Source organism: Vipera ursinii (genome assembly GCF_947247035.1).
Source record: "Vipera ursinii genome assembly, chromosome: 17".
Taxonomy (NCBI): Eukaryota; Metazoa; Chordata; class Lepidosauria; order Squamata; family Viperidae; genus Vipera; species Vipera ursinii.
Genome location: NC_139530.1, coordinates 463,343 through 490,333, shown reverse-complemented (window position 1 = coordinate 490,333; position 26,991 = coordinate 463,343). Strand labels below are relative to the sequence as shown.

The window sequence follows — 26,991 nt, the reverse complement described above, 5'->3', positions numbered from 1 at the left end:
GCAAAGCTGGGGGGCTCTTGGGCCTGCAATTTGGGGACCAATGTCTACATTCACACACAAAAAGTTAAGCTGCAAAAACCTTGAAGCGCCTTGCTTAGCCAAGAGCACCTGTGTGCCACCCAGATGCCCACGGAGCCTCCCCATTGCAGGTATAAGTCATGATGGTCCTGAAGAAAGTCACCCATGTGACAGGCCTAATTCTTGCAACCTATTTTTGTGGCAGTCGCAAGTCAAAGACTATCCTTACTAGTGTTCCTAATTTTGTAAAGCTGCACAGCATTATCCAGAAAAGGATGGGCTGCAGGCCCAATCAGTAATTTCAAAAACCATCAACAGGGCGGTTAATTCCTGTTGTGATTCCTCTGGAGGACCAAGAGGTTGGTACAGAAAGTGATGTCGGGTGGAGGAATCTGACACCTGCTAGATGGTGGATTCAGTTTCCCATCATCCACAAACACCCAGAGCTGCTGACTAGGGTCAGTCGCAGGAGCAGCCAATGGTACGTCCAGGTACCCACATCCTCCGTGCCTCCACAGGAATCGAGTCATTTCAAATTCTGTAACAGAACTAAGAATGAGAAGGGCCTCCAAAGATACTATGCCCAAATCTTCCAATGCAAAACACTGAAATAATGACAAACCATCCAGCAGCCTCGGGGATTTCCATTTCCCCTTTTCCAAAAAGACATTTCTGAAGGGCTGAATATTTCCAGCCTTTGAGGTGCAGCAGCAGACCATTTTTTAATTTTTTTTTCCCAAAGATGTTTATTAAAAACCAGGAGATGGAAGAAACAATAAAAAGTCCTTTTCTGGCAGCCCAGAAGGCTTTGGCGAGTGTCCAGCACACGGGAAAATGAGGCGGCAAATGAGGTGGCGGCGTTGCAAACTGGCCACCACAGAGGGACACAGCTCAGCTGCACTCCCGCTTTCCGTCCCTGATTGCCCAAGGCGAACCCACCCACTCCTCCTGACACCCCTGAGGCCTGCCCCGTCTTCCAGAGAGAAAACCAGCCCCTCCTGCCCTCCCTTGGTGGACTGAAGCTTTCCCAAATGGGTGTGTGTGTGTGAACTGATGCTTGCAACAAACTCAAAACCTTCCTTAAGGCAGACCTCCCAAACAGACTTTTGGGAGGGGAAGGGGAGAGCCCAGGACAGCCCATGGTTGTGGCTCCAACCTGGCCACTCCCAATTCCAAACATTGGGGGGAGGGGGCAAAAAAAGGATGGACGGCGGAAAGGAAGGATGCATACCAACGAGGAGGGGAGCTTTGTCCGGATTGCTGCCCAGGTGCTGTTTTTGAGCGGGCCCCAATGAGCCCGAAAGAGCTGCAAGAGGGCTGGGTGGAGCCAGAGATGGGGAAGTGCACTAGGTGGCACCAATCTCTCTCTCTCTCTCTCTCTCTCTCTCTCTCTCTCTCTCTCTCTCTCTCTCTCTCTCTCTCTCTCTCTCTCTCATACACACACACACACACACACACCCCTACTCAAAAGTTTAAGGCAACGGTCCTGTTTCACTTTGAGGTTTCAAAGAGGCTTTTTCCAATGCAAAGGGGGTGGGCGGCTGGGGCCGTGGAGGGCCTAGTGGCACCCCCCCTTCTCCTCTGCCCAAAGGGTACCACTTTCCTCCCCTCCTGTAGCGGGGAGAGGAGCAGGTGGGGCTGTCCAAAGGGAAGCTACGGGCTACTATGTCATCATATGTACACGGCCCCACAGGCCTGCCCTCAGGGCATCGGACCACTAAGACGGGGGGGGGGATCTGTCTCTTCTCCCCATCCCCTCCGTCAGCGGGGGCTCTCTGTGCTCGAGTTACCTGGTGAGAAGAGGGAGTGTTGGCCCAAGGGCCTAATCCACCTGAGCTCTCCCCTCCCTTCCCCAGGCTGATCATCCATCACGGCCCGGCACCAGCCCCGGCTCCTAAGAGTCCTTCAACATGCAGATACGGGCGTAGATCTTCAGGGCAGGGCCCAATTTGATGTTCATGGCGCTCATGAGGTGGTCCTCCTTCAGCAGCAGCAGCGCCTGGCCATCGATCTCCTGGGCACGGAATTCATCGGCGATCTCCTGACAGCCTGCAAGGGGGGGGGGTAAACATATCCCATCAGCTCAAGAGACTCACTCCTCCTCCAGCAATTCCACAATCCCCTGGAAGCCCAGCGGCCCAGCTGGGAGGACAGGCAGCTTTCTTGACGTAAAAGAAGCGACCAGGGCACGAATGATTGACGCCCAGGCTTTGAGGGAGGCTTAATCACCGTGCAGACCTCAGGAAAGTTACTCTATGGAGTAGGGTAACAAAATTTTGCAAGCCCGCCAGGATTTCTCTCCACTTCATCTTATACCCAACAAAACTTGGAAGACAACCAGAGTTTCTACTTCATCTTAAACCTAACAAAATTGAGACAGGGTTAGTTTGAGTTTGGGGCACTTGTTTAACTTCTGTTGTTCTCTAAAAGTGCTTGAGCCACCCTTTCCCTTAGGGGAGGGGGCTTCTAACAGGCAATGGTAGAAGGAGATGGGGGCTGTTCAGGGACTTTGCTGAGGCAGACACTCACCCGGCAGGGAGTGGATGAATTCGTAGACGTCCTCCACGTTCCACTTAGTGGGCTCACTGCGCAGAAAGTGGCGTTCCATGCCCACCAGGTCCCGCAGGTGGACATCCGGCAGTTCCGTGTCTCGCTCGCCCTGGCGCCGGCGGGAGGCGGAGGAGGTGGCCGAGAGAGGGGAAAGAGGTTCCTCGTAGCTGGAGTTGTCCGAGCAGCGGCTGGAGTCCTCTTGTCCGCGACCGAGCTGGAGAGAGCTGGGTATCGCCATGGGTGCCGAACTGGGTGGCAGGGAGGCCGGTGCCTACGGGTCCAAAGAGGATACAAACCAGATTGACAAGAGTTGTCTTCGTACCCATTCTAGGTCAGAACTACAGACAGCTCTCAACGTCCCACCACAATTGAGCCCCAAATTTATGTTGTTAAGTGAGAAATTTGTTAAGTGAGTTTTGCTCCATTTTATGACTCTTCTTGACACATTTGTTAAAGTTGAATCCCTGAAGTTGTTAAATCAGTAACATCGTTCTTAAGCGAATTAGTTGCCAGGTGTCCAAATTTTGCTCATGTGACCATGCAATGGTTATAAGTATGAAAAATGGTCATAAGTCACTTTTTTCAGTGCTGTTGTAAGTTCGAACGGTCGCTAAATGAACTTTTGTAAGTCGAGGACTACCTATAAGACTGAAAAGAACCATAATCTTTTCAATTTCTCTACTTCAGAATATACTCTGAATTTCTCTTTCTTCAGAAAATAACCCGAAGCCTTGAATTTCCTGCCCATCCCCCACCAAGCTCACCGTCTTTTTGCTTTCTTTAGTGAGTGGGGGAAGGGATCCCTTGCAGGGTCGGCGTCGACAGTGAGAAGGCGTGTTCGGTTTCTGATGCTTGCTGCGGTCCGGATGGAAGAGCCCCACTCGCTTGGTGCAACCCACGTTATACCTAGGGGAGGGGACAGAGAAATCAATAGCTTCTGCAAAGAAGGAAGACCAAGTCTCCCATCCGAATCTAAGCCAGGCTCGACCCTGTTTAGCTTGGCAAGTTGGGTGTCCTCAGGCTGGCCAGGAAAACCCAATTTCGCTCCCTACGGATGTCCAAACATTCTTAGCGACGTGTCCAAGAGAGGAATACAGAATCAACTCAAACTGCAAGACGGGTAGGAAATAAATTTGACAATTACAGGTTGTCCTTGACTTACCACAATTTGTTTAGTGACCGTTCAAAGTTACAACGGCATTGAAAAATGACACATGACCATTCCAGCATCCCCATGGTGACGTGATCAAAGAATGCTTCGCAAATGACTCATATTTACAACGGTCGTAGTGCCCCGGGGTCACGCGATCCCCTTTTGCGACCTTCTGACAAGCAAAGTCAATGGGGAAGCCAGATTCACTTAACTAATGTGACTAACTGCTGTGATTCACTTAAGAACAGTGGCAAAGAAGGTCATAGAATGGGACAAAGCTCACTTAAATATGGCACTTAGCAACAGAAATGTTGGGCTCAATTGTGCTTGTAAATCAAGGACTACCTGTAATGATAGGTGCCTTGGGTGCAATTCCAAAACATCTGGAGCACCCCTTGAACACCATCAGCACAGAAAAATCCCCATCAGTCAATTGCAGAAGGCAGCTTTCCCCTGGACAGCTTCCATCCTGCAATGAGACCTTTAACACCATCACACAACCACATCTGCCTATCCCAGGTCCTTGAGAAGGACTCGATAGGTAGAAAAACTTGCTAAATACAGTCTAAACAGCTGGCTGACTGGGCTGATGAACACAACAGTAATAACTGGGCACCACTTGCACACCATCGGAATTGACAAATTCACCCTCGGTCAATTGCAGAAGGCAACTTGGCTTGGAAGAACTGAAATCCTGCGATAATATTTTTAACCCCATCACACAACTCTCGAGATAATAAGGCTGTCCTCCTCAGCGTTAAACCAGGTTTAGGGTTCAGTGACAATCAAAGGGAGCTCTGGAGCCCGATCTCCCTTTGGTTTTTAGGGTTCAGAGGTACCTCTTTGCACAGGCCATGGAACAGAAGCGCTTTGAACGCTTGAATTTGTACGCAAAATCGAGGCGGCCGCAGAGCTCGCATTTCAACTTCGGGGGGGATGGCTCGTCTTTGGATTCTGCGGAAGAAGAGCAAAATGTTTCAGTCAAGGCCAGAGGAAGTAAACCCACCCCCATGGAGCAGTGGTAGGATTCAAATAGGTGAACAACCGGTTGTCGGTGTGGATGCTGCTTCCGGAAGTCCGTCCTGGGCTTGGGCAACAAAAAATTAGACAACGGTTCTGCCAAAGCAGTGCGAACCGGCTGAATCCCACCGCTGGGCTGGAGGCTGCACAAAGGGGCCGGTTTGCTACAGGTCTCTCAAGAGGAAAGGAACAGAGGGCACATCCCCGTCCCCCAAATTTTAAAAGGCTCAAGGAAAATGACTGTCAACTCCCGAATTTATGCACAATTGAAACCTCTGCAGAAATTAACAAACTTGGGGAAAATGTAGGTGGGTGCAGAAACTTTGCAAAAAAATGTTTTTCTTCCCCTGCAAAGATAGCCCCATGTCCAGCCGAGAGGCATTCCGCACGTGCTCAGAGTCCCTACGCCTGTCCTTTCCCAGGCCCACCTTGCAAGTAAGGGTCTTCCATCTCGGAGTCGGTGGTGGTGGTCTCTTGCAGCTGGGGCTTCTCCGCCAGAACCGCCTGCGCATACTTCTTCTTCAAGTTCCCCACCAGCAAGGAGGAGCGGCCCACCTGCCCGGGGAAGAGCAAGATACTTAGACAGCCCAGTCGCCGAAAAGGATTCGGGGCCCCGCAAGAGTTGGGAGCCAAGGACGAGGCTGAACACTTTGCATTCCGCACCCAAGGAAGGTACGGAGCACCAGGCGGCCCTTCCACCCTCAAAATGCAGCCCCCCACAAACCCCCAGGCGCTCCCCACTTTCTTCCCACCCCTCCGAGGTTCATTCTGCATCCCATCTAATTTTCCCTAGCTCCCCCCCACCCCAAATTTCAGCTGGGGCAGAGAGAGAGAGAGAGAGAGAGAGAGAGAGAGAGAGAGAGAGAGAGAGAGAGACAGACAGACAGACAGACAGACAGACAGACAGACAGACAGACACCTACCGGGAATGGTTCAGCCCCTTCCTGGATCACGAACCCCTCGATCAGATGAGTCAAGATTTGGGGCTTCACGACCGCTTGGGGGGGCAGCTTGTTCTCCCCGTTTTGGGGCACGGCGCTGGGAACGGTGGAGGAGGCAGCACTGCTGTTTCCTGATGTCATGCCGGGGCTGCTGGGGTCTGGGGGCGTGCGAATGCGGCCGGGGGTCGCCTCTGCCGGGGGAGAGCGAGGAGGGGCCGGCGTGATGCAGGGTTCGGAGACAAAGGCAGAGGCCCCTGGCGCAAGAGCCGCCCGGCCCCTCCCGCCCTGCCCTGATTACCATACAGCTGACTACACCCCCCCACACCCCCTCCCCAGAGACCCAGGCTGGACAGCCCCTCGCTCCAGAGGCCAGAGGAGCTCCGATACACAAGCAGCACAACCTGGAGGGTGAGAGTCCTTGGCGCTCCCTGAGCTAATAGCTCAGGGCTAATAGCTACTAGTGTTAGCTGGCTGGTAAACTAGCTAGCCCTGATGACGTTACCTAGTTTGGGTCATGAAATGTCTGTAAGAAAAGCACACAGCTCAGAGAGCACCAAAGGACCCCAGGATTATTACAGGATTTTTGGACATTATGGGGATGGTTATTTCTGGATAAGGAGGGGCTTTGTGACAAACCAGTGAGGATTAGAAATATCAGGAGGCTGTGGAAAGTACACAAAAGCACAGAAAAATATGTTTGTTGCTTCCCCCCTGAATGGCTAGAGTCTGAGTATGCCCTCTTCTGATTGCTGACTTACATTAAGTAAATGCTTTTTATAAAAGCAAACAAACAGAAAACCAGGGAATCTGCTCAATCATAGGTAAATAATAAATGAAATCAACTCATCAAACAAACGAAAGACATTCAGGGGGACCAGAGAGCTTTGGAAGATCTATATGCAGCTTCTGTGTGTTCCTTGTTTTTTGGGGGGAGGGCAATGTTTACAAGTACTTGTCTTTTATCTTTTATCTCTTCCTCTCTTTCTCTCCCAAAAACAATGATAATAACCCAAATTATCCAGCACTAATTCCAGGCCAATTGGCAAAGAACAAAGAATTCTTGGGCTTGCAAAGCATGATAAAAATAATGAAACCACCCAGGTTTCTGGACCTCATGATGTCTGAAGCAGGGTGTATATACAGGCAGAAAGTGCTATTTGTAAACAAGACAAATTCAGGCCAAGTCCTGGGGGGAAAAAAGGCTTTTTGCTGAAGGAATCCACAAGGACTTGTGTAAAAATGAGGAACTGGCTACGGTGCTCTGCATGCACATAATTTTCCCCTCAAAAGTACCCAAATTTGCGAACGAGAAAAAGAAGCAATTTTCTTTTTTCTTTTTACGTTGCAAAAAGCAGGGCCCAGACCCGTTCCAAGCTGTTTAACAGGAAAAAAAATTGTCTCGATGTGACACGCGCAACTCTTTGCACGCCAAGTCGCCTGGCGACACACACGCATGAGAGGGCCGGTTGCTGGCCCGCACGCACGCACGCCTTTGCAATGCCCCGGAGACGCAGCACTCCCACCTCGCCCGCCTCCCCATCGCAGCAATGCACGCAACCCTCACAAACAGAAGCCAGCAGGCACACTTTGCAAGGCATGCTGGGAGCAGCTTTGATCAACAAAGGACACCCAGCTGCCCACCCTGCACAAAGGAGCTTCGCCAGTTGGCCTGCTTAGATTTCCAAAGGAAGACCGAGAACGGCAGGATCGCCAAGGAGGGAGCCCGGTGCATCTCTGGACGAGTCTCTGTTCTTCTTGCCTCGTGGCAACATGGAGGACACCCCAAAGTCCATCTCAGACAAAACCCAATTATTATCTGTGTTGCACTCCCAAAGTTTGTAAACGTCCCTGGTGGGATCAGTTCGCACCGTGCTTGAGCAGGGGACTGGACTAGAAGACCTCTAAGGTCCCTTCCAACTCGCTTATTCTGTTTTTTTCTGTTTAATTATTATATTTATTTCATTCGTTTTCTGCCTTTATTATTTTTATAAACACGAGTAGTCCTCGACTTACAAAAGTTCATTTTCACAGCACTGGGAAAAAAGGGACCTAGGACCGTTTTTCACACTTACGACCGCCGCAGCATCCTGATCAAAATTCAGACGCTTGGCAACCGATTCGTATTTCTGACGGTCGCAGTGTTCTGGAGTCATGGGGTCAATGGGGAAGAAGTCAGATTCATTGAACAACCGTGTTATTAACAATGGCAGTGATCCACTTAACAGCTATGGGAAAAGGTCGTAAAATGGGGCAAAACTCGCTGTCTCACGTAGCAGCAGAAATTTTGGGCTGCCTGTAAGTCAAGGCGCTGAACATATTTGCTTAATGACACGACTCACAGAACTAACAACCAGCTTGCTTAGGAACAAGGTATAGTCGTAAGTCAAGGATTAGCTCTGCATCTCTGCTGCGAATAAACTCAGGAGAAAGTGCTTTCTGAACAAGAGTTTATGCACGGGTGTGTGAATGCTGAGTACCCTACCAAGGCTAGTTGATTAGACAGGTTCAAAATTCCCCACTTAATCCCCACTGAATATCTCTAAGCAAATAAAATAGTTGCAGGGATTGGGACTCTTGCAAGTCCCCCGGAAATGCACAGGATCATTTGAAAACTGATCCTTAAAAGCCAGTTTTAAACAGACAGAAGTTGTTCCAAGAATTCAGACTCATGCAAAACTCACATAAATCTTAGCCAAGGTTGTCAGCGAAGGTTTGTTATTGCACAAAAGAGGAACAAGGCTGGTTTCCAACTCAGAGGAATCCAGAAAAAAAAACCCCAAACATTCTGATTTACACTTGGGGAAGCTGGCGAATAATTTCCCCCACCAGGCTAAACTGGCTGAGCCGTGGTTTGTTCCTCAAACCACAAAGAGTCACGAAGCCCCCCCCTCCCCCTTGCAAACCACAAGGGCAGAGTTCAGGCAATTCCACTTAGCTCCTAAAGTCACTTGAAGTCCGGCTGGTGAGTGGGAGGCTGTGTCTGCAAAACCAGAATCAGGGTTTTGGACCAGGGCTGGATTAACCGTGGTTCCATAAAGGCAGTTCAGTCTAGCAGGATTGGGTGGGGTTTGGACTAGAGGACCCCCGAGGTCCCTTCCAACGTTGTTCTTCCGTTCTTCTTTCTGTTCTCCAAAAAACGGAAGCGTCACCACGGCACATGCGCGGGGAAGGAAGCCGTGGCAGGGAAGCCCTGGCAGGGAGGGTGGGCCACCGAATCAAACACAGAGAGAACAAACCCCACCCAGCCAGCCCTGAGTCCGGAATTATTGTGGTTTTCTGTTCTCACGCTCAGGATTTGGGGAGTTGGCTTTGCTACCCCACTTGCACACTCCTGCTGCTTTCTCAGTGCAAACCCCCAGCCTTCCAGATGAGGGTGGACACACACACACACACACAGAGCCATAATCCAATTAGACCCAGCCTGCCTCCTTTGAGATGCCATCTGGACTCACAATGAAAATTCAAGCGAGCTTGCAAAGCAACGGAAACCCATCACCCATCATCCCCACCCCCAGTGGGAATTTCTAGGCATGTGGTGCTCCCACCGGAAGGACGGGCAAGCCAGCCCCTCCTCAGAGAAGCGGAGAGGGTCCATGCTGCATCTCCGTTCTCCCACTGCATTCATTTATTTACTATTCGTTTGTTTACCTCCTCTCTCGTATCAAAATGAATCTGGGCGGCTAGTTGAAGGCCTATCAGAGGCTCCGGCTGCCAAAACAAAGTGGGGGAGGGGGTCCTCTTGTGAGAGGAGAGGAATTCATCCCCCCCCCCTTTAACATTATTAGGGACATTTAACCAATTCTCTCATTGCAATCTCTTAGAAGATAAAACAGAAGGGGTGGAAAGGATAGAATAGAATAGAGCTGGGAGGGACCCTGGAGGTCCTCTAGTCCAGCCCCCTGCTCAAGCGGGAGACCCCCTACCATTTGTGACAAACGGCTCTCCAGTCTCTTCTTAAAATCCTCCCGCGATGGAGCTCCTGGCACTCCTGGAGGGAAGCCGTTCGTTCGGCTGGTAAATTGTCCTCACTGTTAGGAAGCCTCTCCTTAATTCCAGGTTGCTGGAACCGATTTCAAAATTGATTTCAAGATGAAGGAAGGAAGAGAGGGAAGGGGAACCGCTATGACATTTGCTAAGCGACGGAAGAAAGGGCTTGTTTACAGTCATAAAAAGCGGCCTTTGTGTCCTTCCCACCCTCTGCCACACGCCACTTCCTGGAAACAAGAGTCCTTCCGTCCGACACACACACACACACACACACACACACACACACACGGAGCTCTCTGAAAAAAACAATCTGAAAATATTTCCTGAACCCCACGCGGCGGAAGAGCCCTGACAACATTCATCCAGGAAGGCCAGGGGGAGAGCAGGAAGGATGATCCAGCTGCCCCTCCCTCTCGGCCCAGTTAGCTTCTTAATAGGTGACACAAAAGCCACTTTATCTTCACATTCTTTCAGAGATAAGTTGTTGAGGGCAGCACAAAGAGGAAGGGGGGGGAATACACTCCATTTGTCACCAGAAAAAAAAAATCTGTTTCCTTTGGCTTCTCCCAGGAACCATAGTTTACGGGAAAAGTTTGGAAACCAAAGGGGGATGGGGTGCTCCACAGCTGGGGAGGGGGCTCACTTGAGCGGGAAGGGAGAGAAAGGAAATCAGTGGGGCACTGAATCATCCCCCCCCCCCGAAGCCTGTGGGGTGGACCGTGATAGAGTGCCCCCAACCCAGGAGCTCTGTGTTTCTCAACTGTAGCCACCTTAAAGGGAGTGGACTTCAACTGCCCCAGCCAGGATATGCAGACTTGCAACTCCCAGAATTCCCCAGAGGGCACGTAACTCCCGGAATCCCCTGCCCAGCATGAGACTCAAAAAAACAACACCGGAAAAGTTTGCAAAAGAAACTCAAAACAATCCCACCGGGTGTAAGGGAAAAACAAACTTGCAAATTTCTGTAATCTACAATAAACGACATTTCTGAAATCCCGAATCTGTGAAGTTACTCAACGTAGCCTACCTCAAAGGGCTGGCAGAGAAGTTGTGTTAAAATGAGACCGTTCAGGTCAGCGATCCAGTTACAGTCAACAAACCGACAAGGACGCCATCTGTTAGGTTGGTTTGCAAATCTCGGCTAATGTCAACACCGGGGTGTTTTGATAACCCAGGTTAGGCCTCGGGGGGTTAGGCAAACCAGCTGGGGAGGAGGACCCCAACCGGCTACCACCCAAACTATCCGTCCCCAAGGCACTCCCGCCCGAGACAAGCACGATGGGAGTTGCAATCCCAACTCCTTCTAGGAGGATTCCAGGGCCGAGTTGCTGCCCATCTGAAAGGGGGTCCCGAGCGCAGAAGCCGTTTTAAAGCAGGTCACACTCCTCGCCCCCTTCTCGCCCCCCTGACAAGGCAAGGCAAACCGCAGCCGGAACGGGAGCGGCAGTCCAAATCCCAGCCCGAGGAGCGCCGTTTCGCCACCGGGACCCCGGGGCCAGAAGAGGGCCGGCCGGCTGGCAAGCACGGGCGCCGTCGTCCCCGCGGAGCTAGGTCAAGCGGCCCGGCTCCTCCGCCGACCCAGGGCCCGATCGGGACCCCGCCCGTCCCCCCCGGGGCAGAAGGCGCGGCCAGGAGGAGGAGGAGGAGGAGGGGGGGTCCGCGGGGGCTCCCCCAAGATCGGCTCTCCCTGGACGGGGGGGGGCTCCGGGGCAGGAGGAGAGGGAGAAGCCCCCCGCCCCGCCCGCCGCTTTCCCGCCTCACCTGCTGGGCTCACCTGCCGGAGCCCCTCCGCGCTCCGATCGGGGCCGGGCGGCGGGGCGAGGCGAGGCGAGGCGGCGGGGCCGAACAATGCCGCCCGCCGCGCCGAGGGAGGCGAAGCCGGACTGGGAGGCGCCGGGCAGAGTCCCCCCTCCCCCCCTCCCCCGTCCCCGCCCCGACGGCGCTCATTGGCCGCGCCCCCCGCCCGCCCAGAGGGTCGCCCCGGGACCCCCCCCGCCGCTCCCGGTGGCAGCCTGACGTGGCGGGGGCTGGGAGAGAAGGAGGCTCCGCCGACGGAGCAGGAGGGGGGGAAAGGGCTCCTAGGGGCCACGGGGGGGTCCCAGTGAGAGGAAGCGGAGGGAGGTCTTGCAGGGAGGGGCTCTCTTGCAGACCTTTCCCGGCCCCAGCGGGCCATGCGCTGACGGCGTTGCCTAGTTGGGTGGCGAAACGTCCGCAAGGAAACCACCCGGGACCCCACGGAAGACAAATAGAGGAAAATCCCCGTCACCCTCCTCCCTCCCTCGCTTATGGGGTCTCGATTCGAACACAGAACGAGAGGGTCGGAAGGAACCTCGGAGGTCTGCTAGTCCAGCCCCCCCCCCCCCCCGCTCCAGCAGGAGACCCCAGACCCGCTCGCTTTTGTGCAGAAAAAAGAAAAGGGAAATTCTCACCTATCTGAAAAACCTCCTCCTCTGATCACCTGGGACTCCGGCGGCGAGGTGGGCTGCCCCCCAAAGAAGGCAAGACCCCTCCCCAAGCGCCAGGGCTGGACTCGTGGATGGCATAGGGCGGGCAAAAGGGGATTTTATATTTTAGGTATTTTGGGGAAGGCTGGCAGAAGGAACTTCCCCTTTGTCCCCTCCGCTGGGCTTAATCTTATTAAGCCTGCCACTCACTCTCTGCATTAGGCAGATGCTGGGCTTTTTATCTGCACGCCCAACAGTGCACACACACACACACACAAACACACACAAACACACAGAGACATTTGGGTGGCTTTTTGTTTTCTCCCTGCACTGCAACAAAAGCCAAGAAAAATTCTGGAGGGTCTGTAACCCACCCACACATTTGAACCAGGTGGAATCGGAGTGGGGGGGGGCAGGGCTTTTTTTTCAGACCTCCCCCAAAGAAGCCCTGATTTTCAGACCCCTTCCAAAAAACTTTCCAAATTGTAGTCCCTGCCCTCCTCCTCCTCCTCCAAATGACACCCAGCCCACATCAGGACTACGAATCCCAACATTCCCAGCTAACCCAGCAAGAGGGGGCTGGAATCTCCTTTGTTTTAGACTCATTTGGGGGGATCAAAGGTCACTCTCTGTCTTCAAACAACGGGAGGGGGGCTGCTCAAATACGTTCCCCCCCCCCAGAGTGGTCCAGGACAAAAGGCTGGGCTGGGAAGGCAAACAGAACAGGAGAACCCTAAATAATACTTACATTTATTCTAGTTCCTGGTTTTATTTTTCCTCCCCCCCCCACTTGGAAAGTGGGTTTATTTGACTTTTTCTTTCTCTCTGTAGGTTTGGTTAAACCTTTGCAAAAGGCTATTGCTAAGCACATTGATTTGTGCTTTAGATTGTAAGCCGCCCTGAGTCTTCGGAGAAGGGCGGGATATAAATGGGATTAAAAAAATAATCGGAGAAGACGGGGAAACAAAACTAAATTTAAATTAAACTAAATTTAAGTTTTAACTAAAGTACAGAAGGGACCAATTTTAAGTGTCACTTGCAGGTTGCTTAAGGGGACCAGGAGCCGGGTCCTCCCCAGGCTGTGGCCAGCTCTTGCCACACAAAGGAGCTTCTGAGCTTGCAAATAACAGAATGACAGAAGAACTGAGTTGGAAGGGTCCCTGGAGGTCTTCTAGCCCAACCCCCTGCTCGAGCAGCATCCCGGAGTCATGCAATCACCGTTGGCCACATTCTGACAAACAACGTCCATGGGAGGAACTAGATTTGCTTAACAACCGCAGCGATTCGCTTAACCACCGTGGCAAAAGTCGTAAAGTGAGGCAAAACTCAAAACTTAGCAACTGCCTTGCTCAGCAATGGAAACTTGGGGCTCCGGATCGTGATCGTAAGCCGAGGACTGCTGTAAGGGAAGAAATAGCACTCGAGGCCCAATGGGGGGCTGTTTTTTTGTCTGGTGGCCTCCAAACCTGGTGGCCACGGGTGCAAATTCAGCCGTCTGTTTCCAAGCAAGTGTGTTTCATGAAAAACCCCTAACTTGATTTGTTGCAAATGCGACCGGCGGGGGGCTGAGGGGGGGGAAACACTTTTTCCAGATGTCTTTTCGTGTTTCCACACAAACAGCAGCTAGAGGGGAGGGAGGGCGGGATGAAATGGGAGTTTGCAGGAGAGAAAGACAGCTGCTGGGAGGGGGGGCAGGTGCACCTCTGTGTGGCCCGCCCATCCCCCCCATCCCCCCCCACCTCAGCAGGAACACACACACACACACACCCCTTGCATTTTGCACAAAGGCCTGTGGCTGGCAAGTGGCATTGTCCAGCTGGGTAAGGGGGGGGATGCAGATTATCTAGCCCCCCCAAGAGAATGCAGATGTGATGTCACCCCTCCCGAGGAGGGGGCAATGCTGAGGTTCCACTCCATTTAACTTGAGTGAAGGGCGGCTGGAAGCCAGGTCAGAGATCCAGCTGTGGGGTGACCCAGATAGGGCAGCCCTATTGTCTCTGGGACAGCCGCCCTCCTCCTCCACCCTTCCCGGCCCCCTCCACACCCACAGACCTGGGGAGAAAGGTTTTTCTTGGGTGGGGGGGGGGTCTGGAGCATCTCAAGGAGCCCCGTTCTGCTGTTTTCACGGTCACGAGGGCCCCTTCCCCCCTGGCAAATGGCCCCTTTATTTCACCCCTTTGAATGGTCACTAAACAAATGGCTGTAAGTCAAGGACCCCCCCCCCCGCAGACAGTCCTCGGCTTAACGACCACCGTTGAGTCCAAAATAGAGAATTTTATAAGCCCCTCCCCCGCCATAATCTTTGCCTCTAGGCAGCGCATATTAAAAAATAAAGAACCCAAAAAGAAAGAAAGAAAAAAAGAAAGAAAGAAAGAAAGAAAAAGAAAGAAAGAGGAGGGAGGGAGGGAGGAAGGAAGGAAAGAAAGAAATTACAGGCAGGCCTTGACATACGACACCTCATTTACTGACCGTTCAAACTGACAGCAGTGCTGGAAAAAGTGACATGGCCATTTTTCACACTTAATGACCATTGCAGCATCCCCTGGTCATGTGATCAAAATTCACTTGCAACTGGCATGTACTTATGCCTGTCCCCGGGTCACGTGATCCCCTTCTGTGACCTTCTGACCAGAAAATTCGGGGGGAAGACTTAACGAACACCTGATTCGCTTAACAACCGTAGCAAGAAAGGTCATAAAATGGGGCAAACTCATTTAACGGCTGGCTTGCTTGGAATGGAAATTTTGGCCTCGATTGTGGACTGCCTGGAGAGAACCACAATGACACACAAGCATGGAATCCAGCGAGGTGTGTCTCAGTTCCAACGCACAGACACACCGTGTGGTGTGCTCGTGTTGGGCTAATCAAGTCCTCCCCATTTAGCCCAGGCCGTTAGAGCCCATAATCCTTGTCCAAGTCTCCTCAGAGCCAAGGGTGCTGGCTTCTGCAGGTAGGCTGCCCTTAATGGTGAGGTTCCTCGGAGCGATCCACAATTAAGTAACTTTTCCCAGACTCCCGTTAAAGGAGGGGGTGCCTGGGCATTTCCTACCGTGTGGTGGGGGTCCGGTGCCCTCGGAAGCTGGTGGTTTGGGAGGGGCTGACGGAGACATGCAGGCACCCTCGGGAGAGAGAAGAGCCGGGACGGGGTCTTTCCGGGGACCCTCCAGGGGCAGCTGCAGACCGAGGAAGGAAGCGGAGAAAAGCATCAGGAGAGAGAGTCCGAAAACCTTCCTGGACTGACAGAAGAGAATCTTTTTAATGGGGGTTGAACCGGGGGTCCGAGGAGGAGGGGGACTGTGGGGTCCCTGAGCTGGCTGGTTTCCTTGAAGACGTCTCCTGACCCAGCTGGGTGGCATCACCAGGTTAGCTGGCGCTGATGTTACCTAGATTGACAACGAAACGTCTCCAAGGAAACCACCCAGGACCCACCAGTTCAACCCCCAGCTACAAACACCAATGACCCAGAGCAGGTTAGGTTTCCCTGGAGCAGGGTTGGATTGGATGACCTTAAAGAGCCCTTCTATCTCTAGATTCCAAGCAAAAAGCTCCCTGGAAGCCGAGGGCAGACACACAAACACTCACACCCTAGAAGCTACGCCCCTCCGCCCTGCCCACACCCACCGTCCCCGCAGGCGGCTGCAGCTGGAGAATGACCGCGGAGGTGTGCTGGAGCTTGTGCTGAGCCGTGTGGTTCGGACACCCGGCGGGACGTCCGTCTGTCCGCTGCAACCCCAGGGCGGGGGGGCCGGGAGGGCGCGGCGACGTCTGGCTGGAGTTGGGCTTGTGCTGGGTGGGAGACCGGCAGGCTGGCAGGTGGGCCGGGGGGGCACTGGGGCCGGGGGTGCTGAAGGCCGGCGGGTGGGGGGCTTTGGGCTGGAGCTGCTGCTGGATCACAAACTGATGCGGGAGGGTCTTGGTCGGAGTCTGCGGCTGTTGCGACTGAGTCTGGGCTGGGGGGTAGGCTGGGGAAAAATCAGAAAAAAAGCGGGGGGGGGGGGGGAAAGGCCATCACTCCCTGTCAGGAGAGAAGCAAAGCTGCTACCGGCACCCCTTCTGGCGCATTCTTTTAAGCAGAAGCCTTTTTTTGTTTACTTAGCTCAAAAGAGAAGGAAAATGAAAAAAGAGAAAGAAAAAGAAGGGGGAGAGAGAGGAGAGGAAGGGACGGAGGGAGAGAGGGAGGGAGGGAAGAAGGGAGGAAAGAAGGAGAGGGAGGGAGGGAGGGCCTTGAACCCCAAGCAGACCCCTCCCCTGGTCCTTTCACCGCCTGGCCTTTCCTGTGGCCCTGCCACTTCCGGGCGCCCTCACCTGGGGCAATCGGGGGGTGGGTGGGGGCGGGAGGGCCCGTCCGGTGGGGGCCGCTGCCTCGTCCGTCCAAGGGGGCCGCTGTCCCGCCGCTGCCGCCTGCCCCGCCCCCTTCGCCCTTCCTCAGGGACTCGGCAAAGGGCTCCGGCCCGCCTTCCTTGGCGCCCTTCGGCTGGGCCGCCGGGCTGGCCGAGCAGGAATGGCTGCCGTGGCTATTCAGGGCGGGCTTGAGGGCCAAGGGGGGCGGCTGCTGGCCGACGGAGGAGCTGAGCGCCTGGCTGACCGCTTGCTGCGTCCGGAGGGCCGAATTCTGCACCTGAAGACAAAGAGGCCCTCAGGGTCAGGAGGAACTTACCGGCTTTTGCTCAGTGGCTGTTCGAAGTTACGACGGAGGCACTGAAAAAGTGGCATGTTTCACACGACCGTCGCAGCCTCCCCAGGGTCAGCCGATCAAAATTCGGACGCTTGGCAACCGGTTCATATTTACGACGGTCGCAGCATCCCGGGGTCACGCGATCCCCATTTGCGACCTGCTGACCAATAAAATCAATGGGGGAAGCCCTTACCTGGGTCGCGGAGGAGGTGGGGGGCTGCGTGCCGTTGCTGGTCCCCTCGGGCTGGACGGTGGCGACGGTGGGGGTGAAGATGAGCTGGGGGGACAAAGGAACAGCACGGCCTAGGCTCCTAGCTACTTGCATTAAACTTGTCTGCTGGGCCTGAAAATCACAGCAAATGCATCCCCCGTTGCTGATCCCGGCCAGCCAAGCCCAGCAAAACACAGGACACAGAACCACAGCATCGGAAGGGACCTCGGAGGTCTTCTAGTCCAACCCCCACCTCAAGTAGGAGACCCTGTACCAGTCTGGACAAACGGATGCCCAGTTTCTTCCGGGAAACCTCCAGGGATGGGGCAGCCATAACTTCTGGAGGGAAGCTGTTCCATTGATTGATTGATCTGGGATTATAAATAAACGAATAACAGAATTTACCGCTTACCATCTGCGCCCGGAGGTACATTTGCGCCTGGCTCGCACTCAAGCCCGGATTGCTGGTGTTGCCCAAAAGGACGGCTTGCTGGGCAATGCCCGAGGCGGTGGCGGCCGCAGAATTCGCACTCTGCGCCCGATTGATGAGCTGGGCCGCCGCAGGGGAGGTGGCCAAGTTGATCTGGAGCGAGAGATCACCGTGTCAGCGAGCGCAGCCGCGTCTAAGGAAAGGGGAGGGGTCCTCCTACTGGAGAGAAACTGAGGCAGGCTCTGTCTTACCGTGGGCTGCTGAGGGGGGGTCTGTGTGGCCCCATTGGAAGCGGAGGAGACGCCCTGCCGATTGGCTGCCAAGCTTGCCTGCAAAACGGGGGGGGGGGGGGGAGGCGGAACCACGACTACGTTAAAAGTGGCATTCCTGCAAGCCTAAAATCTTATTAAAATTTAGTAAGTAAATAATGAAAACAAAGCTCAATAAATTTGGCTGAGCCGACACAGTTAGTCCTTGGCTCGCAACTGTTTCACTTACTGACCGTTCAGAGTTACGGTATTGAAAAAAGCTACTTATGACTGTTGTTCACACTTAATGACCGCTGCAGCATTTCTGGGGACGGTCACGTCATCAAAATTCGGACGCTTGGCAACCGACTCGTATTTATGACGGTCGCAGCGTCCCGGGAGGAGGGGGGTTTGTCCCGTGATCCCCTTTGCCGACGTTCTGACAAGTCTGCAGGGGATTCACTTAGCAAGATCATTAAATGAGGCCAAACCCAAACGGCCCGCTTAGCGACGGAGATTTTGGGTTCCGCTGTGGTTGTAAAAGTCAAGGACTACCCGCAGGATTGAACTACCTGTCCTCCTCTCGCCATCTTGGGTCGGTGCCCGAAGAGGATGGCAAACCTCCCCGCCCTCCCCACAGATTTAGTCCCTGCCTTTTGGGGGGTCTCTCCCCCGCCCTGCCCCCCCCCGGAGCGACAGACCTGTTGGATGGCAGCCAGGCTCTGCAGCTGGCTGCTCCCCAGGTGCTGCTGCTGGAGGGCTGCTGTTTGCAGCATCAGGTGCTGTTGCTGGGCGGCGTACATCTGCTGCAGGTATTGTGCGGCTGTGTTCGGTTGCCGGTGGAAAGCCTGCTGGATCACCTGAGCGGGAAGGAAAAAAAATAAGTTAGCAACACAGGAAGAGGCCACAAACGCCACGCCCCCCCCCGCCCCCGGCACGGAGAGGGGCGTGCAAGGGCTTGTTCAACCCTCCGAAATTCTCACTGGTGTTCCAAAAAGTAAGGAAGCAACACGCATGTTCTCCGCCATTTCACACACCCTTTGCACGCCTGACCTACAACCTCTTGCGATTCTCCCACGCTGACTTGCAACTTAACAGTCCATTCGAAGTCACAACGGCGCTGAAAAAGGGACTTGGGACTAAACTGTGTAACCACGGTTTGCAAATCACAGCAGTGGTAGCTTTCTCCTTCTCCAGTACCCCAAACTAATAACAGAATCACAGGGTTGGAAGGGGACCTCAGAGGTCTTCTAGTCCAACTCCCTGCTCAAGCAGGGGACCCTATACCAGCGGTCCCCAACCTTTCAGGCACCAGGGACCTGGAGAGAGGTTTTTCCACGGACCGGAGAGTGCGTGGTTTTGTGTGCTGCCTGCATCCCACGGATGGGGCTTTGCTTGTTTGTGCGGACCGGTTGCTGGCGTGCCACGGCCCACTCTGCCCTACACCATCCAGGTCAAAAAGTTGTCCATTTATTTTCTAAGAAAACCAGTGATGCAGCACCCACAACATCTGGAGGCAAGCAGTTCCACTGATGGATTGTTCTTACTATCAAGAAATTCCTCCTTCATTCGAGGTTGCTTCTCTCCTCCATCAGTTTCCACCCGTTGCTTCTCATCCTGCCCTCTGGTCGAGGCATGGAAAAAAACCCAGGCATTGACCCAAATTCCACTCTCTCAGTTGTGTGTGTTCAACCACACAACTCTTTGGAAACCTTGTGCGTTTTGCAAAGATGCTTACAAAGAAACTCAGAGAAAAGTCCAGGTGTGCTCAACTGTACAACTCTTTGGAAACCTTTTGCACTTTGTAAATAGGTTTGCAAAAATAAGCCAAAGTCCTGGGAAATTGTAAGAGAAAAGTGGATTCAATGAAAGGGTTGCTACCTAAATATCTTACCCATCTCTCCACCCGCTCTGTAAATGGGGGGGGAGGGAGAGGAGGGGGTCAGATCAAAGGTTAACCTGCCTCAATGAGGGTCTTAATGCTTTGACCTTGTAGGGGATTTGCAAGGGGTCCTGGGGGGCTATCAAAAAGGGTCATCAATCACCTCCCTGACATGCTCACATGCGCCAGGGAATCAATAACGAATCCTTGATACTTGGTGGGCAACACTACTCAAACAACGTTTGTGTGTTTTGTTTCCACAGTGGCCCTCAGATTTTTTGAAGGGACACAATACCGATTGAACTCTCTGCCTTCTCTTCAGCGGCAGGAAACCCTCCTGTTTTAAATTTGATTCTCCCCCCGAAACCAATAAGGCTTAAATGATTTAGGGAAGGAACAACCCACAGGATATAGAACATACAGGCCGTCCTTGACTCACAACCGTTTTGTCATTTAGTGATCAAAGTTACAACGGCACTGAAAAATTTTACGACCGAACACAAACCCAAATTAAACCGAAACCCTGCCCAGCATTTGCAAACTCTGGGGATCACCCCGAGGGACCAGCTGAAACCACCCCCCCAGGATGAAAAGCATCCCCCAAAAGAGGTTCACAAACACCGCAACCCAACAACGCCGATCCCACGCTGCAGATAGAAACCGAGATTGTGGGTTTTCTTGGCTTAAAGAAGCTTCAGGATAAAATGTGCCCACGCCTGCCGGTCTCTTTCTAACTGGGAAGCGTGTTCGGAATGGGAACTCATGCAGAGCAGAGAGGCAGACTCCCCCCCAAGGTCGGCATGGAGGCCATAAGGTCATCTGGGCAGCTTCTTAATTAATTAATGTTATTTAATTACTTCTGCATGGTTCATTAGCCCCTGTGTTTGTCAGATGGATGCACACCAGGCCACGGACGGCCACTAGAGGGCGATATTTACCAAGCAACTCCAGATCAGACTTGGTCTCACAGCGCCCTGGAAGGGACTGTAGAGATCCTCTAGTCTAGCCCCACCAGAGAGTAACAATCTAACTTTGATTCAAATGCCTCCAAGGTCAGGAAATGCTTCCCAGCAAGACCACCCACTTTCAGCCCTTTCCTTCTTCTCTTTCCCATTGGTCGCTCCAGAAAAACAAATCTAGGTTACTTTGGGGAGGGGGTGACGAGAAATGCCCCCCCACCCACTTTTACCATGGGGAGGCACAAATGAAGGACCTGGTAGAGGGAATTCCCCCCTCCCCAATATCATGTCAGAAGGCTGAGGAGTATGCAAGAACTTCATTTTAGGAAGTTGCCAAATTGGACCTCAAAGGTCATCTAGTCTAATCCGTGAAGGCAATTGGTTTCTGGGGCCCCTAGTCACAGGCCTGGCTGCTCTCCCCTCACCTGGACGGTCTGGCGGTCGGGGATCCCGCTGTACACGGAGATGGGGGGGCCCGCCTGGCGCCCAACGGTGCTGCTGCTGCTGGGGGCTGTGGTGCTGGTGGTGATATTCGTAGCCCCCGGGCTGCTGAGCGGCGGTGGAGTCTGGATCTGCTCATTCTCCATGATGGACCATGCAGGGTCCCCGGGGAATGACGGCTAAGCAGATCCTGCAGAAAAGGAAAAAAGGCTTCGCTCCAGAGTTCGAATCTTGCTCTGCCTGACATACAACAGCCATCTTATGGATGCTGCCTGGAAAGGAAGCCCCACTGCATTTGCAGGTTTAAATCCTTCCCAGCTAGGCGATGCTTGGCCCACAATGAACACATACACACAAAAGTGCCTTGATTTGGAAAATCACAACCTGACAATCTCCACAGTGGTGAGACTGTTCCTTTCACAGAAACCTTGAAGACTAGAAACTTGCCCAGTCTAATTAGATCAATAATTTTAGATAAGCCAAAAAAGCAAGTCCATCCCCCATCCAGAAAACGCCAAAGTATAACGCAGACCCCCATCCCCTTTGCTATAGGGACAATTATAGAAAAGAGGGTGGGGGGGTTCTCAACCCCTGCTCCCAACCCTCCCAGCACTTGTTTGCCCCCTTACCTTCAGGACCCCGCCATTTTCAGGGATTTTGGCATTTGCAGAAGACGGGTGTAGCAGGGGGGGAAAGACCCCCATTCATCCCCCCTGGCGGTGCCCCTCAACCTCGCAGGCCCCAAAGCGGGCTCTAGGGCATCCTGCACCCCCCATTGGACCCCGTCCCTCCAGGCAGATTCCAGCAGCCACACACAGGCACCCCCCGACTCAGGGATGCTTGCGAGGCAATGCTGCAAAGGCTCTGCACAGCCAGTTTTCGGGAGGGGGGTCTGTCTCAGGGGCTTGTCCCCCCCCCCACCCCCAAGCCTTTGTTCCGTTCAGTCCCAGCCGGCATTAGATACTGGGAAGAAAGACGGGCGACGGGTGGGAACTAATTTCCTGATGATTATGGCATTTCCTAGCAACAGCCAATCAGGGCCGGCCCCTTTTTGCCTGCTGTATTTCATGCAAATAAGTTTTGGAGGGGTCTTCTCTCCCCCACCCACTCCCCCTTTTTTAATCACGCCGGTCAGCCAAGTGGCATCATCGCCAGCATTATTGCAAGACGGGGATTTGCATGCCAGGGAATTCACGCAAGGGGGGGAGCATGGATGGGGGATGCGGCAAAGGGGGCAGTAAGACCCCGACTCACCCAAACCCCTTGGCAGACAGGGCACCCCCTTTAAAAGCCCACCCCACAGCAAAAATGGGCACCTTTGCAGATCAATTAACAGAATAACAACAGAATATAATAACAAGAGCAGAAGAGCAGAACAACAGTACAAAAGAATGATAGAATAACAGAATGATAGAAGGACAGAATAAGAGAATATCAGAACAGCAGAATGTCATAACGACAGAACAGCAGAACGACAGAATGTTAGAATAGCAGGATAGAAGAACAATAGAATAAAATAGCACAATAACAGAGACATAACAAAATAGCAGAACGACAGAATAACAGAATAACAAAAAGACATAATAACCAAATAGCAGAATAACAGAAAGACAGGAGAGAATAACAGAATAGCAGAACAATAGGATGGAACAGAATTAAATGATAACAGAGTAATAGAATAGCAGAACAACAGAATGAGACAATAACGTAACAGCAGAATGACAGAACGACAGAGTTGGAAGGGACCTTGGAGGTCCAATAGTCCAACCCCCTGCCCCGGCAAGAGACCCCAGACCATTTCAGACCAATTCCCAGCCACGGCACCCACCCACCCCCGTTTTGCAGAAATAAACACCCACCTAGCAAGGCCTCTGGAGCAGCCTGGAGATGCCTCTAAGTTTTGGGGACCGGTCGGGCAACCCTGAGACTGGATTCATCCCCCCTTCAGCCCCCCCCCTCACAGCCGGACACGTAGAGAGGAAGCCCACCTGGGTAAAAGCGATGGGGGTGTCCTGCATTAATTCAGACCGCTGGAATAAGGAAACATTAACACACACGCCCCCACCGCCCCACAACAGCCCATTTATCTCCCCTAATTGTTTCCTTTTTATGGCTGGCGTCGCCTGGAAAGAGGTTCCATTAGCTGCCCACTCGGCCTGCGCCAAATCTTCCCGTATTGATTGTCCTTGGTTTCCAACGGGTTCATTAGCATACCAATTAGCCATTTCAGGGAAGATAACAAGGAGGGGGACACACACCCCAGACATAAACGGAGGTGGGTTCAGGGGAGCTTTTCATCTTAGCACCATCATCCCATCCTAAGATTTTTCTGCAAAAGGCTCCTTCAAACAGGGCACCCCGGACTCTCACCTGGTTGGAGAATTGAGGCTGGGGGCAGGGGGAGAAGCATAGGACCCCCCCCCCACACACACACAGAGAAGCGCCCCCCCCAGCTTTAAAATGAAAAAGGACAGGTACAAACAGGAGGAAATTGTACCTGCTGGCTGAAATATGGCTAGTCCTAATCCTGTTCCTAAGCGAGGCGGGCGTTAAGTGGGTCACCCCTGAGCTTGATTTGATGACATTTTTGTCCACGGTTGTTAAGAGAGACGTTAAGGTCGCCAGTGGCCATCAGGTGAGCCTGGGACGCTGCAACTTCTGATATGGGCCCCTGGCTGTAAATTTTGCCAAAAAAAAACAACGTTTAATCTCAGCCGGCCAGCCTCTTCTCCAGGCAGGCTTTGCCAGCTGCTACAGCAATTTAATGATGATTAAACATTGGGGGAAATTGATCGTAGTTCCCTGATCCAAGCCAGATGCCGCGTCTCTGCCTTTGTTTACATCATGAGAACATGGAGGGAGATGCTGAATAAAAACACCCCTGGACATAAATGTATATGTATTTGTATGTTTTATATACGACGTATTTATACCCCGAAGCCTTCCTCTTCAGCCACGAAGAGGTTGGACTGACTGTAAGATCTCCAGTCACAAAGTCGTTAGCCTCAGATTGCGTAAGGAAAATTAAAAGCAGTCCAAGGAAGCTTACAGTTGGAAAGGGCACGACAGGAAAGGAAGCAGGGAGGGTAGATGAAAAGTCAACGCACCAGTTCCTAAGTTGCCTTGCAAAGGGGACAGGCCGGCCGAACCAAAACCCCCAACAAGGAAATCACCGGAGGTTTTTCAGACGGGACTGGACGGTCACTGGTCTGGAATGGGCTAGGCAGGGTGTCTGGCTTGGGCTTAAGGACTTCCGAGGTCCCTTCAGCTCTATTCTGATTGATTGATTGATTGAAATGGTCTAGGGTCTCTGGCTTGGGAGGGGGGTTGGACTAGAGGACCCTTTTGCATTTGCAACTCCAGGGGCAAAGAACCCCCCCCCAAGAGACCCAAATATTTATAAAGGCCTTGCTAATTCACAGCCATGTTTTTCCCGCAGTCCCCAAAGTGGGTGCGGGAACGTCCGCACACCGGTCTTCTAGGCGCCACGGCATTCTTCATTGTGGTCCCTCGGTGCACAGTAATTAGCTTTCCATAAAGGGGGGGGAAGCATTTGGAAAAAATTAAAAATTCCCCCCCCCCCAGGTTCTAAATCTCATCTGTTTCATTTAATCCCGCGTGTCACTGCCAGTTTAGTCCAGTCTTCTGTTAACGAGGAGAATTGAGCCAAAATTTCTGCTGCTAAGCAAATGAGTTTGGCCCCATTTTACAACCTCACTTGCCATCGTTGTTAAGCTGTAGCGGTCGTAAGCGTGAAAAAACGGTCCCAAGTCAGTTTTTCCAGTGCCGTTGTAACTTTGAATGGTCACTGAATGAGTGATTTTAAGTCGGAGACTCACACGGCTGCAGGAGGCTGCAACTGCACACCATTCACCTAACCACCACAAGTGGGACTCTCGCAACTACCGTCCTAGGGATTGTGCTTTGCAATCACCCACTTAATGATGGAATAGCCCATCCCTGTCGTTAAGCAAGGACAACCTGTATTATGCCCTTTCTCCTGAGCTCCTCTTCTGTAGAAGCAAACAAAGAGACACGCAATTGTTGTTGGTTTTTTGGCCCGGAAATGTCTTTGAATCTATTGCACTCATGTAAATTTTGGTTTTGCTATTTGTTTGTTTTTATTTTATTTTTCTTGTTTTCTGATCTTTGGTTCAAAGCCAGTCTTTCTAGCACAGAGGTGTCCAATTTTGTCAGCTTTAAGACTTGTGCACTTCAGCTCCCAGAATTCCCTGGCAATAATAACACATTCCTTTTGGTCTGCATCCCCACTGTATGCCTGCTTACTCTCTTCTGGTCCTTTCCTCTGCAATCTCTCCGCTTCATGACTGACCGGGGAATTCTGGGAGCCGAAGTCCACAAGTTCTAAAGCTGACAAGGTTGGACACCCCGGTCTAATATTTCATGACGACAGCAGTCTATGAATCCCACAATCCCCCAACTGGATAAGAACCCTGGGATATGTAGTCCCAACCCCTCCAGAGGGCCCTGACAATCAAGGGGGGCTTGGATGCAGTTGGGGATGGTGAGGCTAAGAGCGAGCAACTGGCCAAACACACACACACACACACACACACACACACACACGTGTGTGTGTGTGTGTGTGTGTGTGTGAGAGAGAGAGAGAGAGAGAGAGAGAGAGAACTTTGAAAGAGGGGCTTTCCAATCGGTTGGCCTGTGCCTCATTTTGAAACAAATACACAACACACAAGCAAGGGCAAATTCTCGGTTTCCGGTTACCCACGAAACCTGCACGCACACATATGGGTTTCAGGAGGTGGCATGGGGAGGGGAGCTTTCTGGTAAAGAAAAACCAGGGCAGGAAAGGGATCCCCATCCGTTGCATATTCATCAGTGGAATTCCTTGCCACAAGATATGTTAGGCAGGAAAGAAAAATGCAGAATTGAGAGTGACACCTTTCTGACACCCTCCAGGGACTTTGAGACAACACCCCCCCTCATTCCCTGCTGCTGGGAACCCTGGGTATTGTATTTGGTCACATTTGAAGACGTCTTAACAAGGGTTCAAGATTCTCCCCTGTTTTTGCAGAGCTGTAGGGACTCCTGGTCTTAGGAAGGCAGGATGAATCCTCCAGGGTCAGTCAGTTTCTACCCCCAAATGCCAGTGGCCAGGTGGCAAAAGTCAGTGGGCATCTATTAACCTGCAGCTCCTTGGATCTCCAAAGCAGCCTCTTTTTGGGGTGGGGGTCAGTCCCCCTTCCAGACTCTCCCACCGCACAAGGCCACAAAATCTGGGGCTGGAGATTTGAGGCCCTCCCCCGGGGCCACTCACCCCCTCCCCAAACAGCCCCATCCATCGATTGCTAAGACTTTCTATGGAGAGCCTCCCAGTTCAAGAGCAGTCTTCCTTTGCAGAGGGGAAACTCCTATCCCTTCCCGCCAGTTGCCGCTCATCGGCTGCTCTGGGCAGCCTCCGCCTTTTGGATCCCAACTCCCATCATCCTCCCCCCACTAGGGAGCCAATCGGGGAGGGGGTCGCGCCGCGTTCTGCTCGGACGAACCCCCCCCCCGCCCCTCGGCGGAGCGCTGGCCAAACCGGCTCGTCGAACGAGGGGGGGGGTTTACTCGCCCAGAGCCCCTCTCCCACCATCCCCTCCAGCAGTCAGGGAAGAAGACGCGGGGATCTACGCCAAGAGCCCGAGGAGCGGACGACGGAGCTGGCGTCTCGGGGCCCCTCTGGCTGACGCCCCCTCCCCGCCGCGCCAGGCCCGGAGCAGCAGCCCGGCAGAGCTCGCAGGCCCCGCCGGCCGCCCCAGCCCAGGCGATCGCGGCCGTCCCCGCTCCCCGGGCGCCCCGCCGGCGCTTACCTGCCCTCCCGGCTCCCCGCGCAGCGGCCAGCCAGCCCGGCCAGCCGGAGGCGCCGCGGCCCGAGCCCCGCCGCAAAGCGGAGCGAAGCCCGGGCTCGTTCCAGCGGCCGTCACGTGCGCGCCCCTTCCAATGGCAGCCAGGGGGAGGGGAGAGGAGGCCGGGCCTGGCCCGGGCGGTCGCCATGGCAACCAGGGAAGGAGGGA

At 53.2% G+C, this 26,991-nt stretch overlaps 1 protein-coding gene across 7 annotated transcripts; it reads right to left on the bottom strand.

Annotated features, from left to right (window-relative positions):
- Positions 1-83: 83 nt before the first annotated feature.
- On the bottom strand, positions 84-26,912 carry PHC2 (polyhomeotic homolog 2). Of its 7 annotated transcripts, XM_083375822.1 has the most exons (16): positions 26,788-26,821; positions 22,819-22,947; positions 20,944-21,149; positions 18,379-18,537; positions 17,681-17,758; positions 17,412-17,582; positions 16,982-17,131; positions 16,419-16,731; positions 15,735-16,075; positions 15,163-15,286; positions 5,665-5,873; positions 5,170-5,296; positions 4,561-4,675; positions 3,333-3,474; positions 2,548-2,839; positions 84-2,067 (listed from the first exon to the last, which is right to left on the bottom strand). In XM_083375822.1, the coding sequence occupies exons 3-16, from the start codon at positions 21,103-21,105 to the stop codon at positions 1,913-1,915; spliced, it is 2,538 nt and encodes an 845-aa protein (XP_083231948.1). In that variant the 5' UTR covers positions 21,106-21,149; positions 22,819-22,947; positions 26,788-26,821; the 3' UTR covers positions 84-1,912. The 7 variants fall into 7 exon arrangements, with proteins under 7 accessions (XP_083231948.1, XP_083231947.1, XP_083231949.1 ...); XM_083375821.1 differs by lacking the exon at positions 22,819-22,947 and having other exon boundaries at positions 26,788-26,912; XM_083375823.1 differs by lacking the exon at positions 22,819-22,947 and having other exon boundaries at positions 16,982-17,065; positions 26,788-26,912.
- Positions 26,913-26,991: the final 79 nt, after the last annotated feature.